We start from the raw sequence: 23,505 nt of genomic DNA on the forward strand, positions 1-23,505 counted from the left end.
GGAAGTCTGGACTGCAGGATTAATTGGATGCGTCTCCAAAGGCATATACAAGTGCAGATGTATCCAAGTGTACATTCTGTTACAAAGCAATGCAGCACACACGATAGGATGCAAACGTTCGATTTAGACAAGCAGTTCCTGACTCTGCAAGTGATATGCACACAGAAAACAGCTTCTGCACAGAAGTTTCTTTGGCTGGATCAGGTGAGGAAGCATGGAGGGACATGGAGGACAGGGGGAGGAAAAATGTCATCCTCTTTGACATGCCCCTCTTCTCCCCACCCCATGAAACTTCTAACTGAAGCAAAGCAGAAAAGTAATCTTTAAAACACTTATCAAAATAACTTTGCTAGACATCCAGGTAGAATGCAGATATTCCCTTACCTTTTAAAAATTGTTTTTGTCTTTTAGGTTATCAAGTTTCTTCCCCCATTTGTCTCAAGTCTTAAACTGCTTCTCTACAGGAAAAAAGGATCACCTGCCAGTTTGAAAACCACATACTGCAGACCCCACCCCCACCCGAAGAGTAGCATGTGATTAATGGATTCCTTCTGTGTTTGTGTTCTGGAAGTGTAAAACATTCTGGGCTGGATCCAAAAGGTGCCCTTCTGCATACAAGTATCTCCCACTCATGTCTAGACATTACATTGGTATAGGTGTCTGTACGCATGTACATGTTTGTGTGTGAATAACTGTACGTACATTCTATTAAAAAGTGAACCTGGACAGGCCCTCTCAAATGCAGGATTCAAATAGGAAGTGAACTATTGTATATGCACTGAATGTCACATGAACAAATGAAAGTGCGTATAATGTACACAGATTGTATGCACATTTGACATTACCTGTGAGTAGTGCTGCATGAGAAATGTGACATCCAAAAAGATGTTCCTCCATTTACATAAGAGCTTGTGCTAGTGGAAGCATGCTGACAGCTAAAGAACCTATTAAACACTACATGAACTCTTCCATTTTCCTCTTGCACAAACATTTGTGGAACAGCGCTAACTGCCGTTTCCCTTCTGCTCACAATGCTTTGGATCCAGCTCTGTCATGTAAGCCACACATGGTTTCCGGCCAATACAGAACTTCCTTGGCAAAGATGCTTATTTGGATTCTGTCAGAATCCAGATTAGTTTACTTTGAAGCCAAGACTGTACTTGGAACAAGCCAGGCTACATTATACTGGCACATTAGTGCCAGTAGTTATGAAAACTCAGTCATCCAAAACTTTTTAGTTTAAGATGAGAGTTAAGATGCTTTCAATTTTCACCCATGCTCTAGAAAGTGTGGAAATTGCAAGTTAAAGTGCCCATCCTAATTTCCATGCCACGTAAGCTACAAAGACTTTCTAGTCTCATATTATGCTGCTTTAGAAAGGCATCCACCAGTGTTTCTTGTAACAGGGATCACCAGGTGTTGTTGACTCTAACTTCCATAATTCCCAGCTGCATGCCCTTTGGCCACTGTAGCTGGGGCAACATTGTGACTGTTACAGGAAACATTGACACCCACACTTTGCCTTGGTTTTTAAGCTCATAACTGGGCACAAGTGAGAACAGAGCATCTTAACTCATCTTAAATCAAAGGTTTTTGGATGGCAATCATTCTTTACTCTCCACACTCTTGCATCTTTGTGGGGAAAATGAAACAAAAGGGACAAAAAGTGCCCATCACATAGGGCAACTCCCCGCCCCCGTATCGCACAAGAGTGCAGTAACAGCAAACTAGCCTATTGGTTTGTCAGAGCAGATGTGTGCACAATCATGTGTGCTTGGTGTAGGCACACCTAGACACTTGGTCTAGGGCTGCCAACACTTTTCTCACAAAGCTCCTGTAGCTTTAATTGGTCATGCTCTCCACCCCTCCCCCAACTCAGTGCCATTCTGCTGCTAGTATAGCAGATGGGCAAGGAGATTTATTTTTTTTTTTAATTACAGACCTAATCTCTTCTGGTTCATATTGCAGACAAGTTTCAGAAGTGTTGGGCACAAGTTGAATACATCTCCTCAAGGAAATACTTCAATTTTTAATGCCATTTCCATAAGCCAAAGATGGCCCCAAACCTAAGGTACACCGTGAACACAAAAGGGTCATGCCCAATGCACTGGGCAGAGGAAAGCAAAATAAACGGGTTAAAACCCAAAACAAATGCAAGTCACAGAATATTCTTCCTAAAGGCTCCATCACTGTGTGCTCTCTCTCTGTGCACATGCATTAAAACCCCCAAACAACCCAACAAACCAGTAGGGTTGGAAGACACTGGGTTTATGCCATTCAAATAGTGTGTCAAACCTAAGTTTGGGTCTGATTGTCAGCTCTGGAAAGAATCTAGAACCTACACATACACAACCAAAATGTTGAACTGCATAGGTTGCAAAGCAGCAGCTCCATTTACAGAAAACTCTGATGATTACACCTTCAGTCTGGAAACTACTTCTGGAATTACAGCACCACCCAGTGGCAAGCCCACACCTGCACAAATTGCTTTAATATATGTTGCACCAGCACAAGACAAAGGGGTCATGTTTGAACTCAATATGCCACAGAAAAGCTTTTACTGTGCTCCTCAGCAGAAACATCTATATGAAAATTTGACAGTCACACTGCTTCAAATGGATGACTGTTACAATAGGAACAGTGGATGCTGCCTTATACAGAGTCAGACCATTGATTCATCTAGCAGCAGCTCTTCAAAGTTAGACAGGGGTCTTTCCCTGCCCTACTTGGAGATGCCAGGGATTGGACCTGGGATGTCCTGAAAGAAAAGCAGATGCTCCACTCCATCCCCTAAGGGGAATCTCTTGCAAAGTAACAGAGGTCATTCATCTCTCTCCAGTCATGCAACATCTCTCCTTAAATCCCTCAACTGGCTTCCTATTCACTCCTAGATCCTGCACGAGCTAGTACTTGCTCACAACTTACTGACCTCCCCATTCCTATATCCAGACATCTTATCTGACTGACCTTCACTTACCCATCTCCATTATCTTCAGCCATGAAGATGTGTTTTGCCCTCTCCAACACCATCCTTTCTCCCTTGCTGCCCTAAGTGCCCTTTATGCCTGGAACCTCAGAGGACACCTCCATAATACCATCTCTCTTACTTACTTCAACTCCCTCCTCCATACCTACTTTTTCCATTAAATCTTTGGTCTAATGCTCATCTTAAGTGGCGCAGCGGGGAAATGCTTGACTAAAAATGCTCACCTACAGAAATGAGCTCCCTCCTGTAGTTATTTCGATCAGTCTTGCCTTGGGCAAGACACAGTCCAAAATTTGGTGCCAAAAGTCAGCTTACGCAACCATCAGGACATGTGATGGCTTTTGAAATCAGTGCAGTGCACTTACTCAACAGACACAGGATCACACTTTATTAGTATGTCACCACTGACTCACATTTAGACAGATGTGGAGCTGCATCCTGGAAGTTCATACTGATGCCAGCTTTTAACATGCCCAAAGTAGTCAGATGGCAGTGCTTAAAACTCATGCATGGCAAGGCTGCTTGTCTTATAGTTAAAAGAGAAGGACTGAAGTGAGGAAATCTAGAGGGTCATTTGTGCTGGAGTCAAGCAGCAAAACTGGATCAGTTAGCGTAGTCTGATTCTTGTGTGCAACTTCCCCCCGCTACCGTAAGACATCAACTGATACTGAGCAATGTGACATCTGGAATGTGTCTCACCTCACCTAATGCACCATCTATTCCCTTTGAGAAGACCTGCCACCACCCTGAAAAATCTATTTTGGAGTTGCAAGCTTAGCAGTTTTTTATAATGGGCTGTAAGAATAAGTCTGCAGCAAGGATGAATTCAATTCTATTTATGTTACTAAACCTCCAATTAATTTCCATCCTGACAGCAAGGTGTATGCAACTACTGTTTTTGTACTTACATTTCACTCATTAAATGCTGATTCACCTAAAACTGAAATAAGCATGTGCATATTCAACTCCAGAGAAGGCTGCTGAGGAATTTAAACCACAAAGGGATGAATCTAGCTGGTTCAATTGATTTTAGTGCTTTCACAGATACCCCATTAACAGGTGGCTAAATGTAAGTTAATCTCATCTGGAACTGAATTTATAGTATACAGCATTCTAGTATCATATTTTAGTCTGAATTGTACTCGAAGCATACAAAGATGCAGAGAGATCAGTGTTTAAGGAATTTTTATTAAAGCAAGAATTTTATAATCCAAATTATGGTTTTTTTGCTCAGCTATCAATTCCTACTGTTAACTACAACAGTAGTGATATTCTGAGCTTTTCCAAAGTTACAAAATTAAAGAAAGGAATGCTTTAAATTTTTGTACGGTGCTGAAAATTATTTCCAGGGTTTATAAAACATTAATTTGTTTTTTTCCTTTTGCTATTTTTTTGTATTTTAAATCAATAGGTAATCTAGGACTAACAGTTTAGCTAGTCCTGGCATTTGCTGTGTACATAAGCTTCAAAGTTTCCTTTCCTTTTTTTATTTATTTTATATTTTGCAATGTTTTTCTCAATTTAGTAGTTTTTCCATGTTTAGATATTTTTCTTCAGTGAAGCGAAGTTATAATGCGTAGTCCCAGATCTTCTGTAAAGGAAGGAATAAAATTCAGGTATTTATGCAACTGCAACTCCTTTTGAAATACAAACACACTATTATATTCTCTAGCTCCTAATAAAACAAAGCAACACTTTGATCCAGTACAGACATAACATTTGTTCTAGCAATGTTAAAGAAATTTAGAATATTTAAAATGCTTTTACCCCACCTTTTCCCAAAGACGCAAGGGGACCTAAAGGCATAACATGCTATCTAAAAAGCAGGCAAAACATTTAAAACCCCAAAACAAGCAGAGAGAGAGAGAGAGAAACAGTGCAAAACCTTATCAAAAACCTGGTGGAAAGAAAAAGTTCTTCAGCCTGAACTAGAGGACTCACGGAGGTAGCCATCCAGCAGGGAGTTCTAAAGTGTAGAAGCCAGTATGGAAAAGGACCCCTCATGCTGTAAGCTGGTGGAATAATCTCATCAGAAGGAACTGAATCTGATGACCAGTGTTCCCTTTAAGGTGTGCACATGTGTGCATGCACACAAATTTTTTGAAGTCCACTCAATTAATTTTAGATCCCGCTCAGGTTGAATCAGGAAGGCTCCGGAATGCATGTGCACACACAGAGCCCTGGTACTGCCACCCAGAACAAAACACATCGTGTGCACAGATTAAAAAATTAGAGGGAATACTGCTGATTACTCCAGGCCACAGAAATCACCCTTTAGAAAGCTGAGCAAAGTTGTGTTGACAAAGTTACAAAAAACAATTTAAGTACATACAGTAGTTGTATCTTAATTCCTTGAAGCATGAGTGGGATAAGTCCCATTAGACAAGAAGGCTGATTTTCAATAATCCCCTCTGCAGCCCCCCTTGTGCCTGCCCCCAAGTCTGCTCCTGAGGGTTGAGGGGCCCTCCAGAAAAGGGCAAGGGGGCCACAGCAGAAATGGGGGGAGGGAATGAGCTCATCCTTGAGAAAACAGACCACCTGCTCACACAATGAGCACTTAGGATGCAACCTAACAAACAAATCTGGTATCTAACAAATCAAATGTGTTGGCTTTTTGAAAGGTAGTATGAACATGCCAACCTGTAGTTATCACCAAAGCAGTGGCAGAGAGTATATTATGATTCCGCACAAGGAAAAAAGCAACAGATGCATAAAGTCAGAATACTGCTTCTGTATTTTTGTTTTTTAAAGATCCTAGTACTTATATAGCTACTACACAACCCTGGTTTTGATTCAGACTCGACGTAGTTTGAATATATTCCAAGACCTAGACAAACATTCCAAACCAACACCCTGCCACTTGTAGCACTGTTTCCCAAATTTGAAACCAAGATATTTCTCTACAGTTGTGCACGGTTCAGCTGAAGCAAAAAGCAGTTAAGGTAGCCAAGAAGAGATAGTGAGAGTTAAGTTCTAACCTTGTCTACAGTAGTGCAGGGTGACAACTGTATCCTAACACATGAAAGACTATTACTCATATTATCCCATGCATATCAAGCAGAAACTGTCAGCAGTGTTGGGTGTGCTGCACCACAGTGGTGACAGGCCTGTTACCAGGCTGTCATAACACCATCCCTAACAAAAGAAATTTGGCACCAGTGTATGTACACAATTTAACTCTATTCTCCAGAATACTTACATTAGACACTTGGAACACCTGCTGGGTTGTTAACTGCTTTTTGAGCAGCTTCTTTAGCTTGGTGGGCTTGCAGTACGGCTACAGCTTCATCAACCTAGTTGCAATGAAAATATATGTGTATATGTTTCTGTATAGGTGAGCTAGCTCAACAGCTAAATTCCACTTAAAACAAGAGGACCATGGATTCAAAGAATTCACCTACCTTCGAACGAAGAGATTCAGGAGACTCAAGCATATGGAGGAGTTCAGAGTTGTCAATCTCCAACAACATACCAGTGATTTTACCCGCCAGAGTAGGATGCATGGCTTGAATAAGAGGGAACAGCCGTTCTCCTAAAAAACATTTCAGATGCTTACGATTTATTTGTGTTTAAAAAAAACGTTCAACTATTTGAGTTTGACTTTAAAATATGCAAAACTAGGGGTGTGCAGAACTGGTTTGAATCAAACTGGATTTGATTCCAACTGAACCGGTTCAATGTTGAAGTGGACTGGCCTCAAAAAAAGGTAGCCTGTCTGAGTTCATTCCAAACTGGGCTTGGCATGATACAAAGCGGTTTGAGGGCTATGCTTGTAAATGGGAACAGGGTAAGGATTCCCCTTTCCAAGCAAGGGGTGGGGGAATCCTTTAAAAATGTTTTAAGGGTGGCCGGGTGGGTAGCAGCAAGAGGCCATCTTACCAGATTCAACTCCTCTAAACCCTGCCAGCACTCCCTCCCCCACCCCCAGCAGCATGGGCCTGCACTGCTGGGGTGAGCGCCAGCGGGGTTTAGAGGAGCCAGCACCGAAGCCAGTAATGTGCCTTCTCACTACCACCCCAGCCACCATTAGAATACTTTTAAATTATTTCCCCATCCATTTGCTTGGAATGAGGAATCCTCATCTGATTCTCCTTTAAGAGCATAGCCCTGAATGGACCAGATCACCAGCCAGTTCAATTAACTGGCTTGCAGACAGACCGGCAGTTCAATTTGAATTTGAACTGAACTGCCAAATCCGGTTCTGTGCACACCCTTACTCAAAAACCACTACATAATTGGCTACTTGCATACTTATTCCTTTATCAGAACAACTGGAATTGATTTAAGAGCATGAAAAGTTAGTTACTGGAATTGGAAAGCTGTTATCAGCCTGAAGTGTTTTCAGCAGCTAATTGCTCTATATATTAAACACAGATCCTGTTGCTTTTTCAGCTGATGTTACTATCAATATAATGGGCTAGCCTATGAAACCACCACCACCCCATTACCTTTAACTTGCCATGCCTTCTTCCACGCCCACCAGCCCATTCTGCAACCTAAAGAACTCATGTAGTTCCACACATCCATGTAATTTCCTTAGTTCTCGTTCTCCCCCCCCCCCCCCCGCCGCCACACACCCCTCTCCCTGCATAACTCCAAAAGTGAATTAACTGAGCTTGCAGTAGGATGCACTCCCCTTTCTTCATCAATCCCAGTGGGAGCCACAACCCACATTTTCAGAAGCCCTGACTCTTGAAGGCTGAGTCCAAAGATGTCTATCTGCATTTAAAAGGCATCTTCTGACTATGAAACAACTGTTTCACTCTTCAAACTAGAGCACTACACAAAAGAAATGAAAACCAATCAAATGAAAGTGTTCTGCTTGCACAACCAAGAGCATAAGAAATTCTAAATGACCTTTTATACTACTGTATGAAAACTGTTCACACCTCCCCCATAAGTTCCAACCTCAATAAAACAACTTACCTAACATCTGCTTTTGTTCTTGTGGAGGAGCAGAAGCCAACATGGAAGCAGTTAAAGGTTCCTGACCTTGCACATGGACAGCTGGCTAAAATTTGAAGCATTTTATGAGATTAAGTTATAACAGTTCATTAGAAAATGTTTGGTACAATCAATTATCTTTCCATTACTATCACTCAGAAAAACTTATTTTAAAACAAACTTCTACCTAAAGTCAACAAGATCACTTTTTGTGTCTAACTCCAAACTGATCTCAATTCAATAAAATCAGACTTAACTCTGTATAGGACCTGGATTTAAGTACATCTAAGAATCCAGTGGGTTTAGATCAGGGCTGCTCAACTTTGGGCCTCCTGCAGATGCGGCCTACAACTCCCACTATCCCTGACTATTGGCCACTGTGGCTGGGGAATATGGGAGTTGTAGTCCAAAAACAGCTGGGGAGCTATGTTGAGCAAGCCTAGCTTAGATGCTTTTTAAAACTGCTCTGGACCAAGTTGTTAGAATAACTTTTATGCTCTCCACAACAAAAATATGACTGTTACATTTACCTGCTGCATAGCAACCTGAGGCTGTGTATTAAGGTGTTGCTGAGGATTGCGAACACCTGCAGCATACTTGTACTGTGGAACGGTTCGCACGGCTGGAGTAGCTGCAGCAGCAGCTGCTGCTGGACGTGGACCCATGGTTTGTGTTGAAGTGTTCGCTGGAAAAGAAAGGATTACAGGCTAAATGTAATTTCTGCTGGAACTACATTTCAATTGCCCTCCACCTCAAGACAGTCTTTTGGAAATATATTAAACTCAAGAATTTTCAGGCACAACTGAACTGCATTAACTGATCTAAGCAGATGCATTTAAAACCAAGCTGCAAACTCACCAACGCGCTGTGCTGACATTACTCGTGGAACCTGTGATGAAGCTGGCCTCATGGTACTGAATGGTGGTCTGGGAGCTGCAGGACGGATGGCACCTGGCATGTTCTGGAAAGCTGCATTTAAGATAGTCACCATGAGCACTCATTTTGGAACAATGAATCAAGCTTTACACCGCTAACTGAAGGACAGCCCACTGTCTTGAATTTTAATATTTTAGAAAAGAAAATAACTTACGATGAGGTCTGGCACTCTGAGCAGTCCAGCGAGGACTTGGTCTGAGTTGAGTAAGTTGGCTAGTAGGATAGTATGCAGCACGGTTTTGCGTCTGTCAAACAAAAACAGTATTTTTATTTGTTCAAGTTATCAACTTTAGTACTTTCCTGTAATAGAAAAATAACTGAATTACATAAAGCAAACAATCTCATACATTTGAGTATGAAAAGTTTATATAAAAGCTTCTGGGTTTTCTGAAACACTATATTCAAGTTCTTAAATACATAATACAAGTACTCTACTGCAATATGTAGCTGCACATATCTACTCACTAAGTATAACAGGGAACACAGCCCAACTCATACCTGTGGAATAGCTGCCATGAAGTAACCTGAAGGAGGAGCTGGCTGGTAAGGGTTGATGACTGGATTGGGCACTGCTCTCACACTTGCCATTCTTTGCATGTACTGGTTAGTGAGGTGAGCTTGTCGTTCTTCTTTACGTTGGGCTAAGGCTACATAGAGTGGTTTAGTGGCCACAATTCGACCATTCATTTCTGTAACTGCTTTGGTTGCTTCTTCTGGTGACGAAAAGCAGACAAAGCCAAATCCTTTACTGCGGCCTCCTTCCATCATGACCTGCAAAAATACAAATGCAGTCTTAGGAACGCAGCAAAGGGAATGAATGAATACCCACAAACATGTTATTAAAGCACAAGTTGCTATTCTAGAGAAAATAACAGTACTTTTCTATAATTCTCGTCAGCTTCTTTGTGCACTACTCATTTCCTCAGGTGACTAACTAGCTTCTGTCACCTGAGATAATTTGGATTTGCACACTAACTATTTTTCTTACCCAGGCAGGCTGAATGGATGGTTTTACAGCATAACAGCAACTAAGCAATGGTGCAACAAATATTAATATCCAAACATTAATATCAGTAAACTATTCCCTCAGGATATTAACCAGTCAACAGTCAAAAAATTACAGATTTTGTACACAAGCATGTGGTCCTGTAAACAGATGCAGTAGATAGTTGTCTGCAAGCACCTTATTTTAAAAATAGCTATTTCTTGAAATCATCACAGTAACTTTCATAAATGCTAAAATTTGGGGTTGAAAATTGATTTCTCTCCAAATCACTCTCACACCACAAGAGCTGCTGAAAATGCTTGTTACCTTTGCACTAGTGATTGTGCCAAATGGTGAAAATTCTTTACGCAAGCGCTCATCATCAATTCCATCATCTAGATTTTTCACATAAAGGTTTACACCCTGCAAAAGTAAGATATATTTATATATATATGACAATAACTTGTAAAATAGGTAGGTTCACTATGTTATTTTTTCAGTTAAAAGTCCTACCTGATATCTGGTGATCCTGTCCTGCTTCATCTGTTCAAATTTGCGTTTGAGCTCTGTTTGTCTTTCTACTTTTTTCTGAGCTCGGCCAACATATATTTGTTTTCCATTGAGTTCTTTTCCATTCATCTCATCTACAGCCTTCACAAATAAAAAGGGTACTTTAAAATGTTTGTCACAGTTCATTCCAAATGGCATTAATCAAGCTCCATTGGCAAGAGCAAGAGTAGCAGATAATTGAGGTACTGAGGCAAGAAATCAAAAACACAGACTCTGTGGAGTACATGCTTCCACCCTTCAGATACAAGAGAAATAGCCCATAAAGACCATGAACATCTGTATGAATGTTCATACTGTATTAACTTGATAGAAAGCTTGTGCAGTAGACTTACTTTCTGAGCATCCTCATGTCTTTCAAAACTGACAAAGCCAAAGCCTTTGGATTTCCCACTCTCATCAGTCATAACTTTCACACTCAAGGCAGGCCCTAAAAGGTACATAAGATTTGTCACATACATTTTTCATTTCCTGTGTTGTACTCTGTGCAATGCAGCATAATCAGTACTAAACACTGTCCAGTCAAATCTTGGCAAAGTCATCTACAACTCAAACAATGCCCCATTTATGAGATTAATTTTCTAATTAGTTTGAAAATATTTGCTTGACAATTAGAAGTCTATATCAGACTCTGGTTTGTCTTGCTGAACTCCTGGATTTCTAGAGCACAGAACAAAATGAAAACTACAATCATGGACTAAAGAAGATATACTTTTTAAAAAGTGTTGCTACTTGAATTGTTAAGCTAATGTGAACTGTTTAACTTAAAACCTAAACATGCACTCAGTTATTTACAATAGGTGAGCAACTAGCAATGAAGTGAGGGATCACAGTCATTTTCTACCTCCAAGAGTACAGTCATCCCTCACCAGCTGCGAGGGTTCCATTCCGAGAAAACCTCACCGTTGGCAAATTTGCAGTTGACAAGCAATTGAAAAGCATTGTAAGCAGGGAGGGGTAGGGGAATCGCAGTAGTGAAGAGACCTAAAAATAAAGAAAAAATGACCCCCCAAAATCCCTTTAAATCCCTAATGGAAGCAAGAGGAGGGGGGATTTCCCAGAAATCATTCCTGAACCCCTGGAAATCGTGAACCACAAAAAAATCTTGCCAAGCCATGGATGGTGAGACTGGTCACAATTTCCCCATCGTGAATATTCAAAACTGCGACTGAAAAAACCACGGTTGGCAAGGAATGACTGTACAAATTCCTGTCACTGGTCTTAGCAGTTCAAGAGTTACATCAGCAAGTTAACACGGTTAATGTTTCAGAGTTACATCAGCAAGTTAATTCGGTTAAGATTTAGCAGATCTCAAAACAGCTTGGGACTCTAGTATCAAATTCTTGTTAAGTGGGAACACTAGTTAGTCTTAATGGCTGTAAATGTTCATCAACTTTTCAAAGCTACAATTTGTGCTCCAGAAAGGATGGGGACTTAGTTCAGTGGTAAATCATATGCATGCAGATGGCCTCAAGTTCAATCCCTGGCACTGCAGTTAAAAACACACACACAAAAAACCTTAGGTAGCAGGGCAGGGGGAAATCTTTCCTGAAGACTTTTGAGAACTGCTGTCAGCAGACAGTACTGGGCTAGATGAACCAACAAGTCTGCCTCAGAATAGGGTAGCTTTATATGAGGTGATGGGGAAGAGAAGTTATAGTCCAGCAAGCCTGATCAAAACTGCCAAGTTAAGGAATGGTTACAACAATGGGAAGTGAAAGTTCTTAGAACTGCGTATTTTTATACTCCTGCTAAAAAATCTTCAGATCAGAAAGAAAATATTGCTTTGTGCAGGGAAAAAAAAGACCCCACGTTTAATGAGGTTTTGGTTTACAAAGAGAATAGTCAAGTACAGTAAAACTTTCAGTTTTTATATATATATATGTATATGTCAAGTAACATTACCAGAGGAAGCAACATTACCAAATTTGCCAAAGAGTTCCTTAAGTCTCTCATCATCCATGTCTTCTCCAAAATTCTTGATGTAAACATTAGTGAATTCCTTAGCACGAGCGCCAAGCTCTGCTTCACGCTCTTTACGTGATTTAAACCTTCCAACAAATCTAGTCAAAAGAAGGTGAACAGCTGCTTAGATTTCTTAGCCTTCTTTGAAGGGAACCCTTCAACATGTCCCCCATATGCACAGGCACCATATCCACAGGCCCTTTCAATGAGGGCTAATTCAATTTTAAAATAAAATAAAATAAAATTCGCTAGAATACTAAAAAGGCGACTCCCTTCCCACCCTGGCACACAGAAGAAAGGAAGGGAGAAGAAACTGGCCTGATTAGTTATAGTAGAATTGAAGTAAAAAGGCTGTGACAATTCCTCACAGCAGGAATCAAGCTCTGTCTGAGGAGCGAGACAGGACTGGAACTGGGGATGAGTGACAGCTGCCTGGATAGACATAGCTGGCCTGAAATCTGATTGGTCCTGTCTCGGAGCATGCAGAGCTTGATAACCCATCACGTTAGGATGCCCTCCCCATACCAAGGAAAAATCACAAGGTGCTCACCCATGGCCTGCTTCAGTTGCCTGCATGCGAGCAGCTGCCATAGTACACTGCTATATTTCCCTAGTTAGGGAAATACTGCAGAGTGCTAAACCTCCAGACCAAATTTCTATCCCTCTCCCAAAACAGACTGCTCAGAATGGAGCAGCCATGTTACTCTACTGTGCTTCCCCAACCAGGAAACATAGCAGTGTGCTATGACTGCTCCCAATTGTGACACACTGTATGTCTCATAGCCCCTTGTGAAATGAATGAGTTCAATTATCCCTCCCAGTCAACTTTTGAATATATCATTTCCAATGATTTACACCAAGTCTAGGATTAGTGCCTCTGATTTACAGATTTTGGGGGAATGAAGAATTTCTATACTACACTGGTCATGACTAGCAGCATCCCCTACAATGGGACCAGTCTGGATATTGCCCACTGAATCTCAGCTTTACACTTTAAAAGCTCAAAGAAAACATTTGCGTACTTACACTTTGCGATCATTAAGCAGCATTCCATTCATTTTTTCAATAGCTCTTTCTGCAGCTTCTTGTGTCTCAAAGTGTACAAACCCATAGCCTTTGGATCCATTTTCATCACATACGACCTATGAAAAGCATTGCAATTCATAAGACCACCTGAATACGTTAGCTAGTTATTGTGCTAAATCACTGTTCTAGACCACTATTCTTTTTAATTCACCTTACAAGAGAGGATGTTTCCAAAAGCAGAAAACGTATCATACAAAGCTTTATTATCGATTGATTTGTCCAAGTTTTTAATGAAGATGTTTCCAACACCACTCTTACGTAGAGATGGATCACGCTGAGACCACATGATACGTACTGGCTTTCCTTTAATGACATCAAAATTCATGGTATCTAAAGCTCGCTCAGCTACAAAACAAGAGAATTAGTGTTATTTGGATGTTAAGGCAACAATCATATATAACACTTTAGCGAAGGAAACTGTTCTTACTTTTGTTGACAGTCTACAAAATTCGAGTATTTGACTTCCAAAATCCAATACTATTCCAAGTGATGGGGTTAGACCATGAGGAAAGTTTACTGGACTTAGGGATAAACATTCAATGTAGGGTGACAATATAATGGATTCCCATTGGTATTTGTTACTAATAGCAATGAAATTTTTGAACAATGGTAATGTTCCTGAGTTATAGCAAATATAACAATCACCTAAACAATCTCCTTTGTTTGAACTCCTAGAACAGTTCTAAGTTGCTCATTAAATAGGAAGAGAACCAGCTTATTGAACTGATACTAATGTGGAAAGTAAATATTCGAAGTCAATGTTCTGCATCTTTCAAGGTTTAAAAGGCTACTCACCAAACACACCACCCAATCACCCTTTACATTCAAAGTAACATACTTCAAAGCATTCCTTTTTTTACTGTAGAACCATCCTGCTTATGGTTCTACGGTATAGAAATGAATGCTTTGAAGTATGTTTTAAATGAAAATAATTTAACTTGTATTTAAAGCTATCACTTTCCAACATATTTTTAATAAATGAAATGTTCAGCTCTATTTATCATTTTGGCATAACATATATATATATATATATAGAGAGAGAGATCTCAACACATACACCCTCTATATAAAAACCTTCATGCCCTTGTTTTGAGTAGGGATGTGTACAGAACCACGGTCCGGCACTGGGGTGGGGGTTCCTTTAAGGGGGGGAGGGTGTACTTACCCTTCCCGCTGGCGTGCGTATTTTAGTAAGCATTTTGGGCGACAGGGTACCTCCCTGCCTCCCCTCCCCCCCGGTTGTCAGCAAAAGGCTTCAGAAAGCCTTTTACACGTGCGCACGTCACTGCGACGTGGATACGTGACATGCACGATGTGCGCACGTGCAAAAGGCTTTCTGAAGCCTTTTGCTGATGACCGGGGGAAGGGGCGGCAGGGAGGTACCTTGCCACCCCAAATTCTTACTAAAATACGCATGCCGGCGGGGGGAAAGTGGCGGGAGGGCTAAGTACACCCTCCCCCCGCCCTTAAAGGAACCCCCACCCCGGCGTCAAACCACCGAACCACCCCATGTCCGGACCGGACCAGAGGCCTTTAGAATGGCCTCCAGAATGGTCCATGCACATCACTAGTTTTGAGGCCCTGTGCAAATTCTTTTCCACTGCAGAATTAAGTCTGCTATCAAACCTCTAGGTGTTGTGAGATACTTCACCCACTCCTAAATGACACTGCATTTTCCTTGATGGGGAATGTTAAAATCCTGTGATGTCACAGGACTTTGGCCAGTGGCAAGAGGGCAGCTGACATGGAGATCACACAAGAGGGACAAACTAGAAGGGTGGGGGGCTCTCTCAACCCAGAAATTACTGGGGTGGACATGGCAATGGATGAAAGGTTTCTACTTGCTAGGTTACATCCATCCTTTTTACTCAACCATGCTTCATTCAGAGCAGCATTCCAGGACAAACTGGAAAAGGTTTGTCTGTTATCCTACCATGTAAAAATTAGACTGCTCCTCTGCCCAGAAGCTGTAGGAAGACTGGAGGAGGAACCAGCCACAGAAGCCAGTCACTGACATTAGAAATCTCAACCTTACAATTTCATGGGGAATATGGCTTCTATGATGATCTCCTAGGATTAGAATCTGATTTTCAGATAGTGGAATGTGTGCAGAAAGCAGAAATCATGTCCCTGCCAAGCTCTTGGTGCCTTCTGGCCTCAGTCTGGAGACACAGTCAGTTAAGGCTGCTGCCTCATTTCTACACTGCTTTCCCCACAATGCTCTACTGAGACAACAGCTCTGCCTGGTTCATTCTAGGTACAGTACAGAGAACTGTCGGATCTACCACCTTAGCCTAACTCCACTGCAGCCCAGCTCCCTTCCATGCTTGCAAATCTGCATAAAAAGAATAGAAACACAAAAGGATGGGTGCAGAACTCTGGCAGAACCTAGACAGGATGATCAAAGCATAGGTGCTATCCACTGTGATCCAATTTGTAATACTGCTTTATGTGCTGTTATCCAACAAAGGCTAAACATGTTTTCCCACTGGAAAGCTCACTTAAAGAGTTTCACTAATAACATGATGCAAAATGTTGTTTTCTTGACAATGCAAGTAGATAAATGTGATTCAATGAAGTGACAACACTGACGAGCTTTCCCCTCCAAGCCTTTTCTCTCACGTTCTGCTTTATACAAGTCTTTCATAAAATCCAAAGTTATGGAGCCAATCCTTCAAACTGTGTGGAAATGCCAAATAATTGTTTTCAATAACTCAGTGTGCCAGGCTCTGTACAAAGACAAGACACACCCCTGCATCTGTGTATGGTAATTTCCTAGCTACAAAACAGAAAAGTTAGGTCACAAACCCTCAGCCTTCAAGACTATCAAGAGGAAGCGGAAGTTCTTCACTTTTAATGCCAGCAATGCATAAGATGAAAACAATCCAGACTAGACATTTAACACTGATTGTTCTTCTCAGGACAGTAATTTATAATTAACCACTGCTTCCTATACAAGTTTAAGGGAGCTCCAGTTTAATAAATAGGCCACCAGCCAAAGGAAGGACAAATTCATCTGACCAAAAAAGGTTTAATCACTGGAAAGAAAACAGAATTCTTTAGACAAAAACTATAATTTAGGCCACATTCTGGACACAATTTGTCCAGAGTGCCCCTCAACAAGTCGTTTAAATACTTTATTAAAACCCTGCACTGAGATGACAGTGTGCCAGGTGTATGTGGGGAAGACATACACCCTGATGTTCCTTCCCCATGTATTTAGAAGGGTTGGCTAGAGTATGGTCTGGATCAGCAAGATGACTCTCAAATGGGGGTCTGACAATGGGCTTGGGAAGGAGAGGGTCCTCCCTGACCCTTCTTCCCTCCAGTTTCTGGTGTGCTCCTTACTGATCAGTACTGCTGGTCAGCAATATGACCAGCTACGACAGCTGGGGTTAAACATCCTACCAAAATGGGGTCCTTTTTTGTAACTTTCTGCTTCCTTTTTAAACAGTGAGCCACCTATTATAACCCAGAGGACCCATGGCTGTATTTTGGCCCATGGAGGTGTGTGCCAAATGTTGGAAGAAATCAGACCAACCTGTTTAAAGACGCTTAAAATGCCATTTCTCTTGTTAAAAGTTTTTTAAAAGCTCCGAGGCCTTACCCACCCACTTCCTCTTCCTAGCCAAGGAACAAAAAATAGCCCACTTTAAGTAGACTTAATTTAAACGTGGCTTGTCTTGGTTAAGTTATGGCTTCACACACGACTCATTTGCGTCCCATTCCTCCATCGCCATTTAAGGTACTAATTATCCTGGCATTTCCTCCAAGACGCCTTTCATCTCGCCTCCCTCGTCAGGCCCTACACACCGCGGGCACGCCGAGAGGGAAAGAGGGCGCTCGACACGCCCTTGCTGAGGACTTCCTAGGGCCTCGCCCTCGTGATCCGAAGGGCCGGGCCGGTTCCGAAAAGTAAACGCAGCCCTTCGAGGAAGGCAAGGCGACAAGGAAAACAGGCCTTTGGGTGGCGACGAGGCCTTCCTGCTTCCCCGCAGTCTCGGTGGCGTGGAGGCACCTCCCCGCCACGAGGCCAAGAGGCTTCCCTCCTCCCGCCGCCACGGCATGTCAGGCTCCCCCAAGCGTCGCCCGCAAGATGGACTCGCGTCTCTCTCCCCGCTCCCCATTCCACGGCACATATGAAAGGCTCAAGCGAGGGAGACTTGGGGGGAAGTGGCGCCGCGGGGCAGGCCCGGGACTCCGAGGGGGCTTCAGCTTGCTCTGTAAAATGGACGCTTCGGGGACGCCTTGGCCGGACTGCGGGGAAGGAGGGAGATGGGAAAGGCCCAGGCGGAATGTGCGGCAGCCCTCGTGGGCCCCGAGCGCAGGAAGCGCCGGCAGAGGTGGGCCGGACGGGGAGGGGCTCTCTCCGAGGCCCACACAGGCTCCCGCCCCCAGCTCGACCCGTGTGTTTTCTTCCACCTCCACTCCCCAATTCGCCCTCGTGGGTCTTTGCTCCCACTGGCTCCCCACCCGCCCCACCACTTCCCCCATGTGCCCGCGGGTCAAGGTTGGCTGCCGCGCGGCGATGGCGGGGAGGAGGCGGAAGGAGAAGGCTCCAGCCCCAGCCTGCCATCTTTCTTCCCCGCCACCCCAGCCAGATTGCGCCTCCCCCCCCCCGCCTGCCTCCTCACCGTCGGCGGGCTGCTGGAAGTTGACATAGGCGTAGCCCAGGGAGCGTCGGGTGATCATGTCCCTGCAGACGCGGATGGAAAGGATGGGCCCGGCGGGGCTGAACTTCTCGTAGAGCATCGCCTCGGTGACATCGGGGTGCAGGTCCCCGACGTAGAGCGAGGCCATCGGGTAGCTGGGGGCGCTGGGGTTCATGCTGCTGGCGGGGGAACAGGGAAGGGGGGCGAGGAGGCAGGGCAGACTCGCGAACGCCGAGGAGGCCGCGACCGGCCGGCGGGTTCCAAACTTAACGGCTCCGCGGAGGCGGTTGGTGACGGTTGGCGGCCTCGGCTCGCTCGAGCGCTCGCTGGTGCTGGCGGGAGGAGGAGAGGGAGCTGCTGCTGCTACTGGAGGCTCTTCTTCTTCGTCTTCCTGCTGCTGCTGGTTTGGGCGGGTCTCCTCTCGGCTGCGCCGGGTCCGGGACTTCGCTTCGCTTCACCGGGTTATTTTATACCAAACCGGCCGGTTTCGGGTGGGGCGGTAGGCGAGGGGTTTTTTTTAATGATTTTTTGGGTTTTAAGAATTTTTTTTGGATTTTTAAAGGTTTTTTTTTCTTTTAGTAATAAATGGTGCAGCGGAGCTGGTGTGTCCGGGGAAGGCCGGAGCACACACACTGCGCATACAGCACCGTCAGCGGCCGGGGGACAAGGGGGAGGCCGCCGCCCCGGCCGCGCACTATATATAGCCGCCCCGCCCCCAGCCGCCTCCACCGTACAGGACGCCACGCACTGAAAGTCTCCAATGCGCACGCGCTGCCTCGGCAAAATTGCCGAGAAGGAGGCGGAGCTGCGTGGGGGGGCGGAGTAGCATCGCGTGAAGGCTTGCGTCTGACGCGATACTTGACGAAAAGGCGCAGTTGCCCTGGTTTGGGCAATAAGTAGCGCATGTGCAGTTGTAAGCCCACGATAGAAGGGGTCAGGGAGATCATAGGCTGATTGTGGGGGAAGGGAGAAAGGCTGTGAGGAGGCGGGAAAGACGCATGCGTGTTAACGCTGCCAAAAAAAATGACGAGATCTTTGTTGAGAGGCGCATGCGTAAAGAGCAGTGTTGTAAGCAAGGGTACCGTTTTCGGTAAAGCACACTTGAGACAGGAATTTGTAAGAGTTCGTGAGTGTTTGGACTTTGGAGTTTATTGAAAAAGGAGTGTTCATTTTTTTAGAGGCAACTCAGATATAGTGCAACATTTGTTTGGAATTGGAGTGAGAGAGGGAGAAGAAAGGGTGTTGGTGCTGATAGCATAATAATAACAATAAAAATCAAAAAGGGATTAGGAGATCAGACCCTATTCACAAATACCCTTGTTTATATAATGTTTATTTTGCCACTTTAAAAAACTGTCGCTCATCCTTTCTGAAGCTACCATAAACATGTTTAACAACTTGAAGACTGCAAGCTTATAAAATCCGCGTTTCTGCTTCGATTCTCTACAGCTAAAGTTTACAGTCAATGACAGATACCTATGGTGGGTTCCTGACCTTCCTCGATGACAGCTAATGTATTTCACGTGTATCTCACTCTTTTCTCCTAGAGAGCTCAAGCTGCCATGTGTGGCGTTTCCAAGCAGTCTTCCATCCAGACCTGCTTAGTGTCAGCATTTTTACTGTTATAGGCCTTCAGACGTGCTCCTTCCACTCATGGTTTTTTATTATGTATTTTATTAAAATACATAATAAAATGTATTTTATTAGCTACTTTTAATACCCTTTGACTTTTCTGGTAAAGGACAAAAAAAATTGTTCACTCTTTTAATTCATGCTTATGTGAAAAGTGTGAAGCTTACTGTTCCTGTGACTAAAGTGAGTGTGCTGCTTCCAGGTGCAGTGGGTAACAGCGCTAGAGAGGGAGTGGGTCCATACAGATGGCAGAGAGTGTGTATGTGTTATGCTGGAAAAATTCTATGGTTTTTTTGGCAGCTGCCTGTTTCCCCTCAAAATCCTGCAAAATGGAGGAGAGGGAAGACTGCTTACACATGCATTACTCATGCTGATAGCAGGAGCTTCAACCTGGGGCCTAAAAAGGTGGGTGAGAGGCAACTGGTCTTGGGTCTTGCATACCGAGGCAAATTTCCTCCCTTCAACTATGAATATTTTACCAAGTTGGACCCTTGGTCCATCTAGCTCAGTTCTGTGTATCCTGACTGGCAGCAGCTCTCCAAGGTTTCAGGTAGGAGTCTCTCTCAACATCTGATCAGTGCTGTTTTTCAGGCACTGTTTTTCCTGTATTGCTTTGTGATGTGAAGTCTTGGCTGTTCTGAAGCAGTTTCTTTTTCAGCCTTCCTGTATTTGCAGCTTTCTGTCAGGAAGCATCTCTTCATCCAGTCTTTTCTAATTTACCTCTGGTTTGAAGTTTGCTTTGTGCTTCTTCTCATTACTATTTCACTTTGTGACCACTGCTCTTGGAGACACTGCTAGCTAGCATCATCAGTTCAGTTTGTTCTTCCCAGTGGCTTGTGTGTCACTGTTTTGATAGTTGACCTGGTCTTCTGAGCATTTGGGGGGTTTGATTGCTTCCTTCATTGCTCAAGGGTAATTTAGTCCAAATGCAGTTAACAGTTATTGTCAGGACAGGGTATTCAGGTGGCATTCCAGTGTAAACTGAGAAATAATTGGTAAAGCAGCTGGATCAAGTACCTGAATGAAGAGGTTCCGAGGAACTTTGACATCCTGGAGTTTATGATGCCTGGTAGCCACCTTCTGTCTCTCTCAAGTAGTTTTAATTGCACATTCTGAGGCCTGATTTCTTTAGCTTTCTGTCACTTCTGGGCATTTATGATTTGGTGTCAGGGTTTTATTAACTTGGCTTTTCTCATTGCTCTATTATTATTTTTTATTGCTGTCCATAACTATCTGAAAATAGCTTAATTTAATTTAATTTAAATTAATTAATTAAATTTCTATACCGCTCTATCCAAAGGCTCTGGGTAGTATACAACAACAAAAAACCCAAAAACAAACCATTTTAAACAATCAACTTAAAACAATATAAAACAAATTAAAAACAGTTTAAAGCCATTTTAAAACATTAAGAACAATTTAAAAACCTTGGAAAGCCAGACCAAACAAATAACTTGTAAGGGCTTTCTTGAAGGCCAACAATGAGCCCAAACTACAAATTTCTGCCGGGAGTGCATTCCACAGCCCAGATGCAGCTACAGAGAAGGCCTGGTTCTGAGTCATCACCAGATGTACTAGTGGTAACTGGATACGGAACATTCCAGATGATTTCAATGTGCGGTGGGGATCATACTGAAGAAGATACTCTCTCAGGTAACCCAGACCAAAGCCATTCAGGGCATTAAGGTAATAACCAGCACTTTGTGTTTTGCCTGGAAACATATTGGCAGCCAGTGCAACTATTTTAAGACAGGCATAATATGGTATATAACATGCATCTCTCCGAGTTACTCTGGAGATTATAATATGGACTTCACCCAGACTTCAAAGGGTTCAATGCAAATGCATTGAGGGATGAGGGAGAGCCCCAGGCTCTGCCAATAATATGGGGAAAACAGCATCCCGTTTGGGACAAGAGATTTTTGCCTCAGCTGTGGGACTTCCCGTATAATAAAGGACTGTTGGGAATGTTATCCCATAGTTGTTATGGCTGCTATGAACTCCTGAGCCGCACCAGACATGTCAGCCTCATGACCTGTCCCCTTTGCTAAGCGTGGTCTACCCTGCCAGTCTGTGTAGACAATACTGAGCTAGATGGACCAATGCTCTGACTCGGTATATGGTAGCTTCCTAAGTCCCCCAAGCACTAAAAGTCTGGGAGACTCAAACACCAATTCTGAGACCAGCTCAGGTAGGCAGTCAGGGGCAGCAGGATGGATGGTACACCAACAAAATCCCTAATCTGTCCATAGTTCCTTGCGAGGGATGTGCACGAACCTGTTCGGAGGCCCTTTTATGGCCTCAACATGCACACTCAGGTTCCCGTGTGCATGTGTGTGAGGCACTTCCTATCACTTCCAGTCTGATGAGGGGAAGGGGTGGCAGGAAGGTACGCTGCTGCCCCGCCGGACTCTTTTAGAGTGCAGCGCTGGTGGGGGAAACACGGCAGGAAGGGTGAGCACCCTCCCCCTCCCTTAAAGGTATCCCCCTGCCGTCAAACTGGCCCCCACCGGTTCTGTGCACATCCCTATTTCCAGCCTCAAGAATACATACTCTGTATAAGTCAACTATCTAACAGGGGCCCTGGTAAGGGAGACAGTATTCTTATGGACCACAGCCACTCCCCCCTCTGCCCCCCACTTTGCCTAACCTGCTCCAAAATAGAGTAGCCTGGAGGCTTTACACACAGGGCTTCTACTGCGAATCTACTTCAAAGGAGAGTGTGTGTGTTCATACACCAGCCAAACTTACCCTGAAGTCCCTTCGAGAATCTTGGACCCACTCTACACACAAATTGGGCTTTGTGATGTGAAGTCTAGTTTATCTCAACGCATTTCTGGATTTTTAAAATGCTGGTTTTAAGCTACTTTTTCTGAAAACGATGGAACAAATAGGGAGAGGCACTGATGTAGAATCATTAGCATCATAAGAGAGATGTTCTCTTCAGATATTGTTCTCTATCTGATATATCTATCAGATATATTCAGATATTGCTCTTAAGGAAGCTGTCACTCCCCCCACCCCATTGGCTATAAGGAAAACATGGAGCATGCCACCTGAACTTGTTTCAAAACAGAATCTGAGAGCAGAGGGGAGGGGCTGCTTCCCTCAATGCAGCGAGTGTAGTTCAAAGTAGCTTTACTCAACATTTACCCCGAAGCATGAAACCATGTGCAAATAACTCCCTCGTGGGAGAAACTGGGCCTAAATTGGATCACTAGCCTCCCCCATCCAGGTCTCAGTTCTGCAAGTTTCTTATCTTCCTGCAGGTTTCTTATTTTTGTGACACTTGTGTTGTAGAAAGCTCCTCTTTGTAATAACAGTGGCATAATTGCCACTCTTGCCAAATGCTAGCTAGCAAGCATGTATTTCTGCTGTAAAAACTGCCAGCAACTTCATTAAAAAGGGAATAACTGCTGGGAATAACAGAAGAAAATGTATTTATCAAACTTGGTTGTGCTAAGGGCTAGTTCTGAAGTGATTTCCTTCCAAGAAGAATATCCATGTAAAAAACATGGCACCAGAATGATTAACCATGTGGATTTTTCAGCAAATCCTGAGAAGTACAGCAGACATAAACCTAATATTCTCACGATGCTTTCCTGCACAATATGGAGATTTAATCTTGTGCAGGGCTGCACAACTTCAGCCCTCTTGCAGATGCTGGACTACAGTGCCCATAATTCCTGACCATTGGCACCGTGGCTGTGGATGTTGAGAACTGTAGTCCAAAACAGCTGGAGTGCTGAAGT

General features: G+C 43.5%; 1 protein-coding gene and 1 long non-coding RNA gene across 3 annotated transcripts in view; one reads left to right on the plus strand and one right to left on the minus strand.

Moving 5' to 3' along the window:
- LOC128321953 (uncharacterized) overlaps nucleotides 1-4,348 on the plus strand; it is a 58,658-nt gene extending 54,310 nt beyond the window's left edge. The window contains exon 5 of the long non-coding RNA XR_008305436.1: nucleotides 412-4,348. This is a non-coding gene — a long non-coding RNA (uncharacterized LOC128321953). The remainder of the gene's footprint in view (nucleotides 1-411) is intronic.
- Nucleotides 4,155-18,846, minus strand: PABPC1 (poly(A) binding protein cytoplasmic 1). 2 transcript variants are annotated; one of them, XM_053242545.1, is made up of 15 exons: nucleotides 18,104-18,846; nucleotides 13,621-13,814; nucleotides 13,410-13,525; nucleotides 12,324-12,481; nucleotides 10,754-10,848; nucleotides 10,365-10,502; nucleotides 10,179-10,274; nucleotides 9,365-9,637; nucleotides 9,021-9,111; nucleotides 8,789-8,899; nucleotides 8,461-8,615; nucleotides 7,913-7,997; nucleotides 6,388-6,518; nucleotides 6,186-6,279; nucleotides 4,155-4,577 (listed from the first exon to the last, which is right to left on the minus strand). In XM_053242545.1, exons 1-14 carry the CDS (start codon nucleotides 18,294-18,296, stop codon nucleotides 6,187-6,189), a joined length of 1,929 nt encoding a protein of 642 aa, XP_053098520.1. In that variant the 5' UTR covers nucleotides 18,297-18,846; the 3' UTR covers nucleotides 4,155-4,577; nucleotide 6,186. The 2 variants fall into 2 exon arrangements, with proteins under 2 accessions (XP_053098520.1, XP_053098521.1); XM_053242546.1 differs by having other exon boundaries at nucleotides 12,342-12,481; nucleotides 18,104-18,845.
- Nucleotides 18,847-23,505: the final 4,659 nt, after the last annotated feature.

The sequence above is a fragment of the Hemicordylus capensis genome, chromosome 4, assembly GCF_027244095.1.
Source record: "Hemicordylus capensis ecotype Gifberg chromosome 4, rHemCap1.1.pri, whole genome shotgun sequence".
Lineage (NCBI taxonomy): Eukaryota > Metazoa > Chordata > Lepidosauria > Squamata > Cordylidae > Hemicordylus > Hemicordylus capensis.

What these genes read in the sequence shown, in the direction of transcription:
- PABPC1 (XM_053242545.1), bottom strand. Translation starts at nt 18,296, where the DNA reads ATGAACCCCAGCGCCCCCAGCTACCCGATGGCCTCGCTCTACGTCGGG. An exon ending in CTGCTTAATGATCGCAAAGT is followed by an intron (nt 12,482 to 13,409) that starts GTAAGTACGCAA and finishes TCTTTTGACTAG; the next exon opens with ATTTGTTGGAAGGTTTAAAT. An exon ending in GCACAATCACTAGTGCAAAG is followed by an intron (nt 9,638 to 10,178) that starts GTAACAAGCATT and finishes GTATTTTTGCAG; the next exon opens with GTCATGATGGAAGGAGGCCG.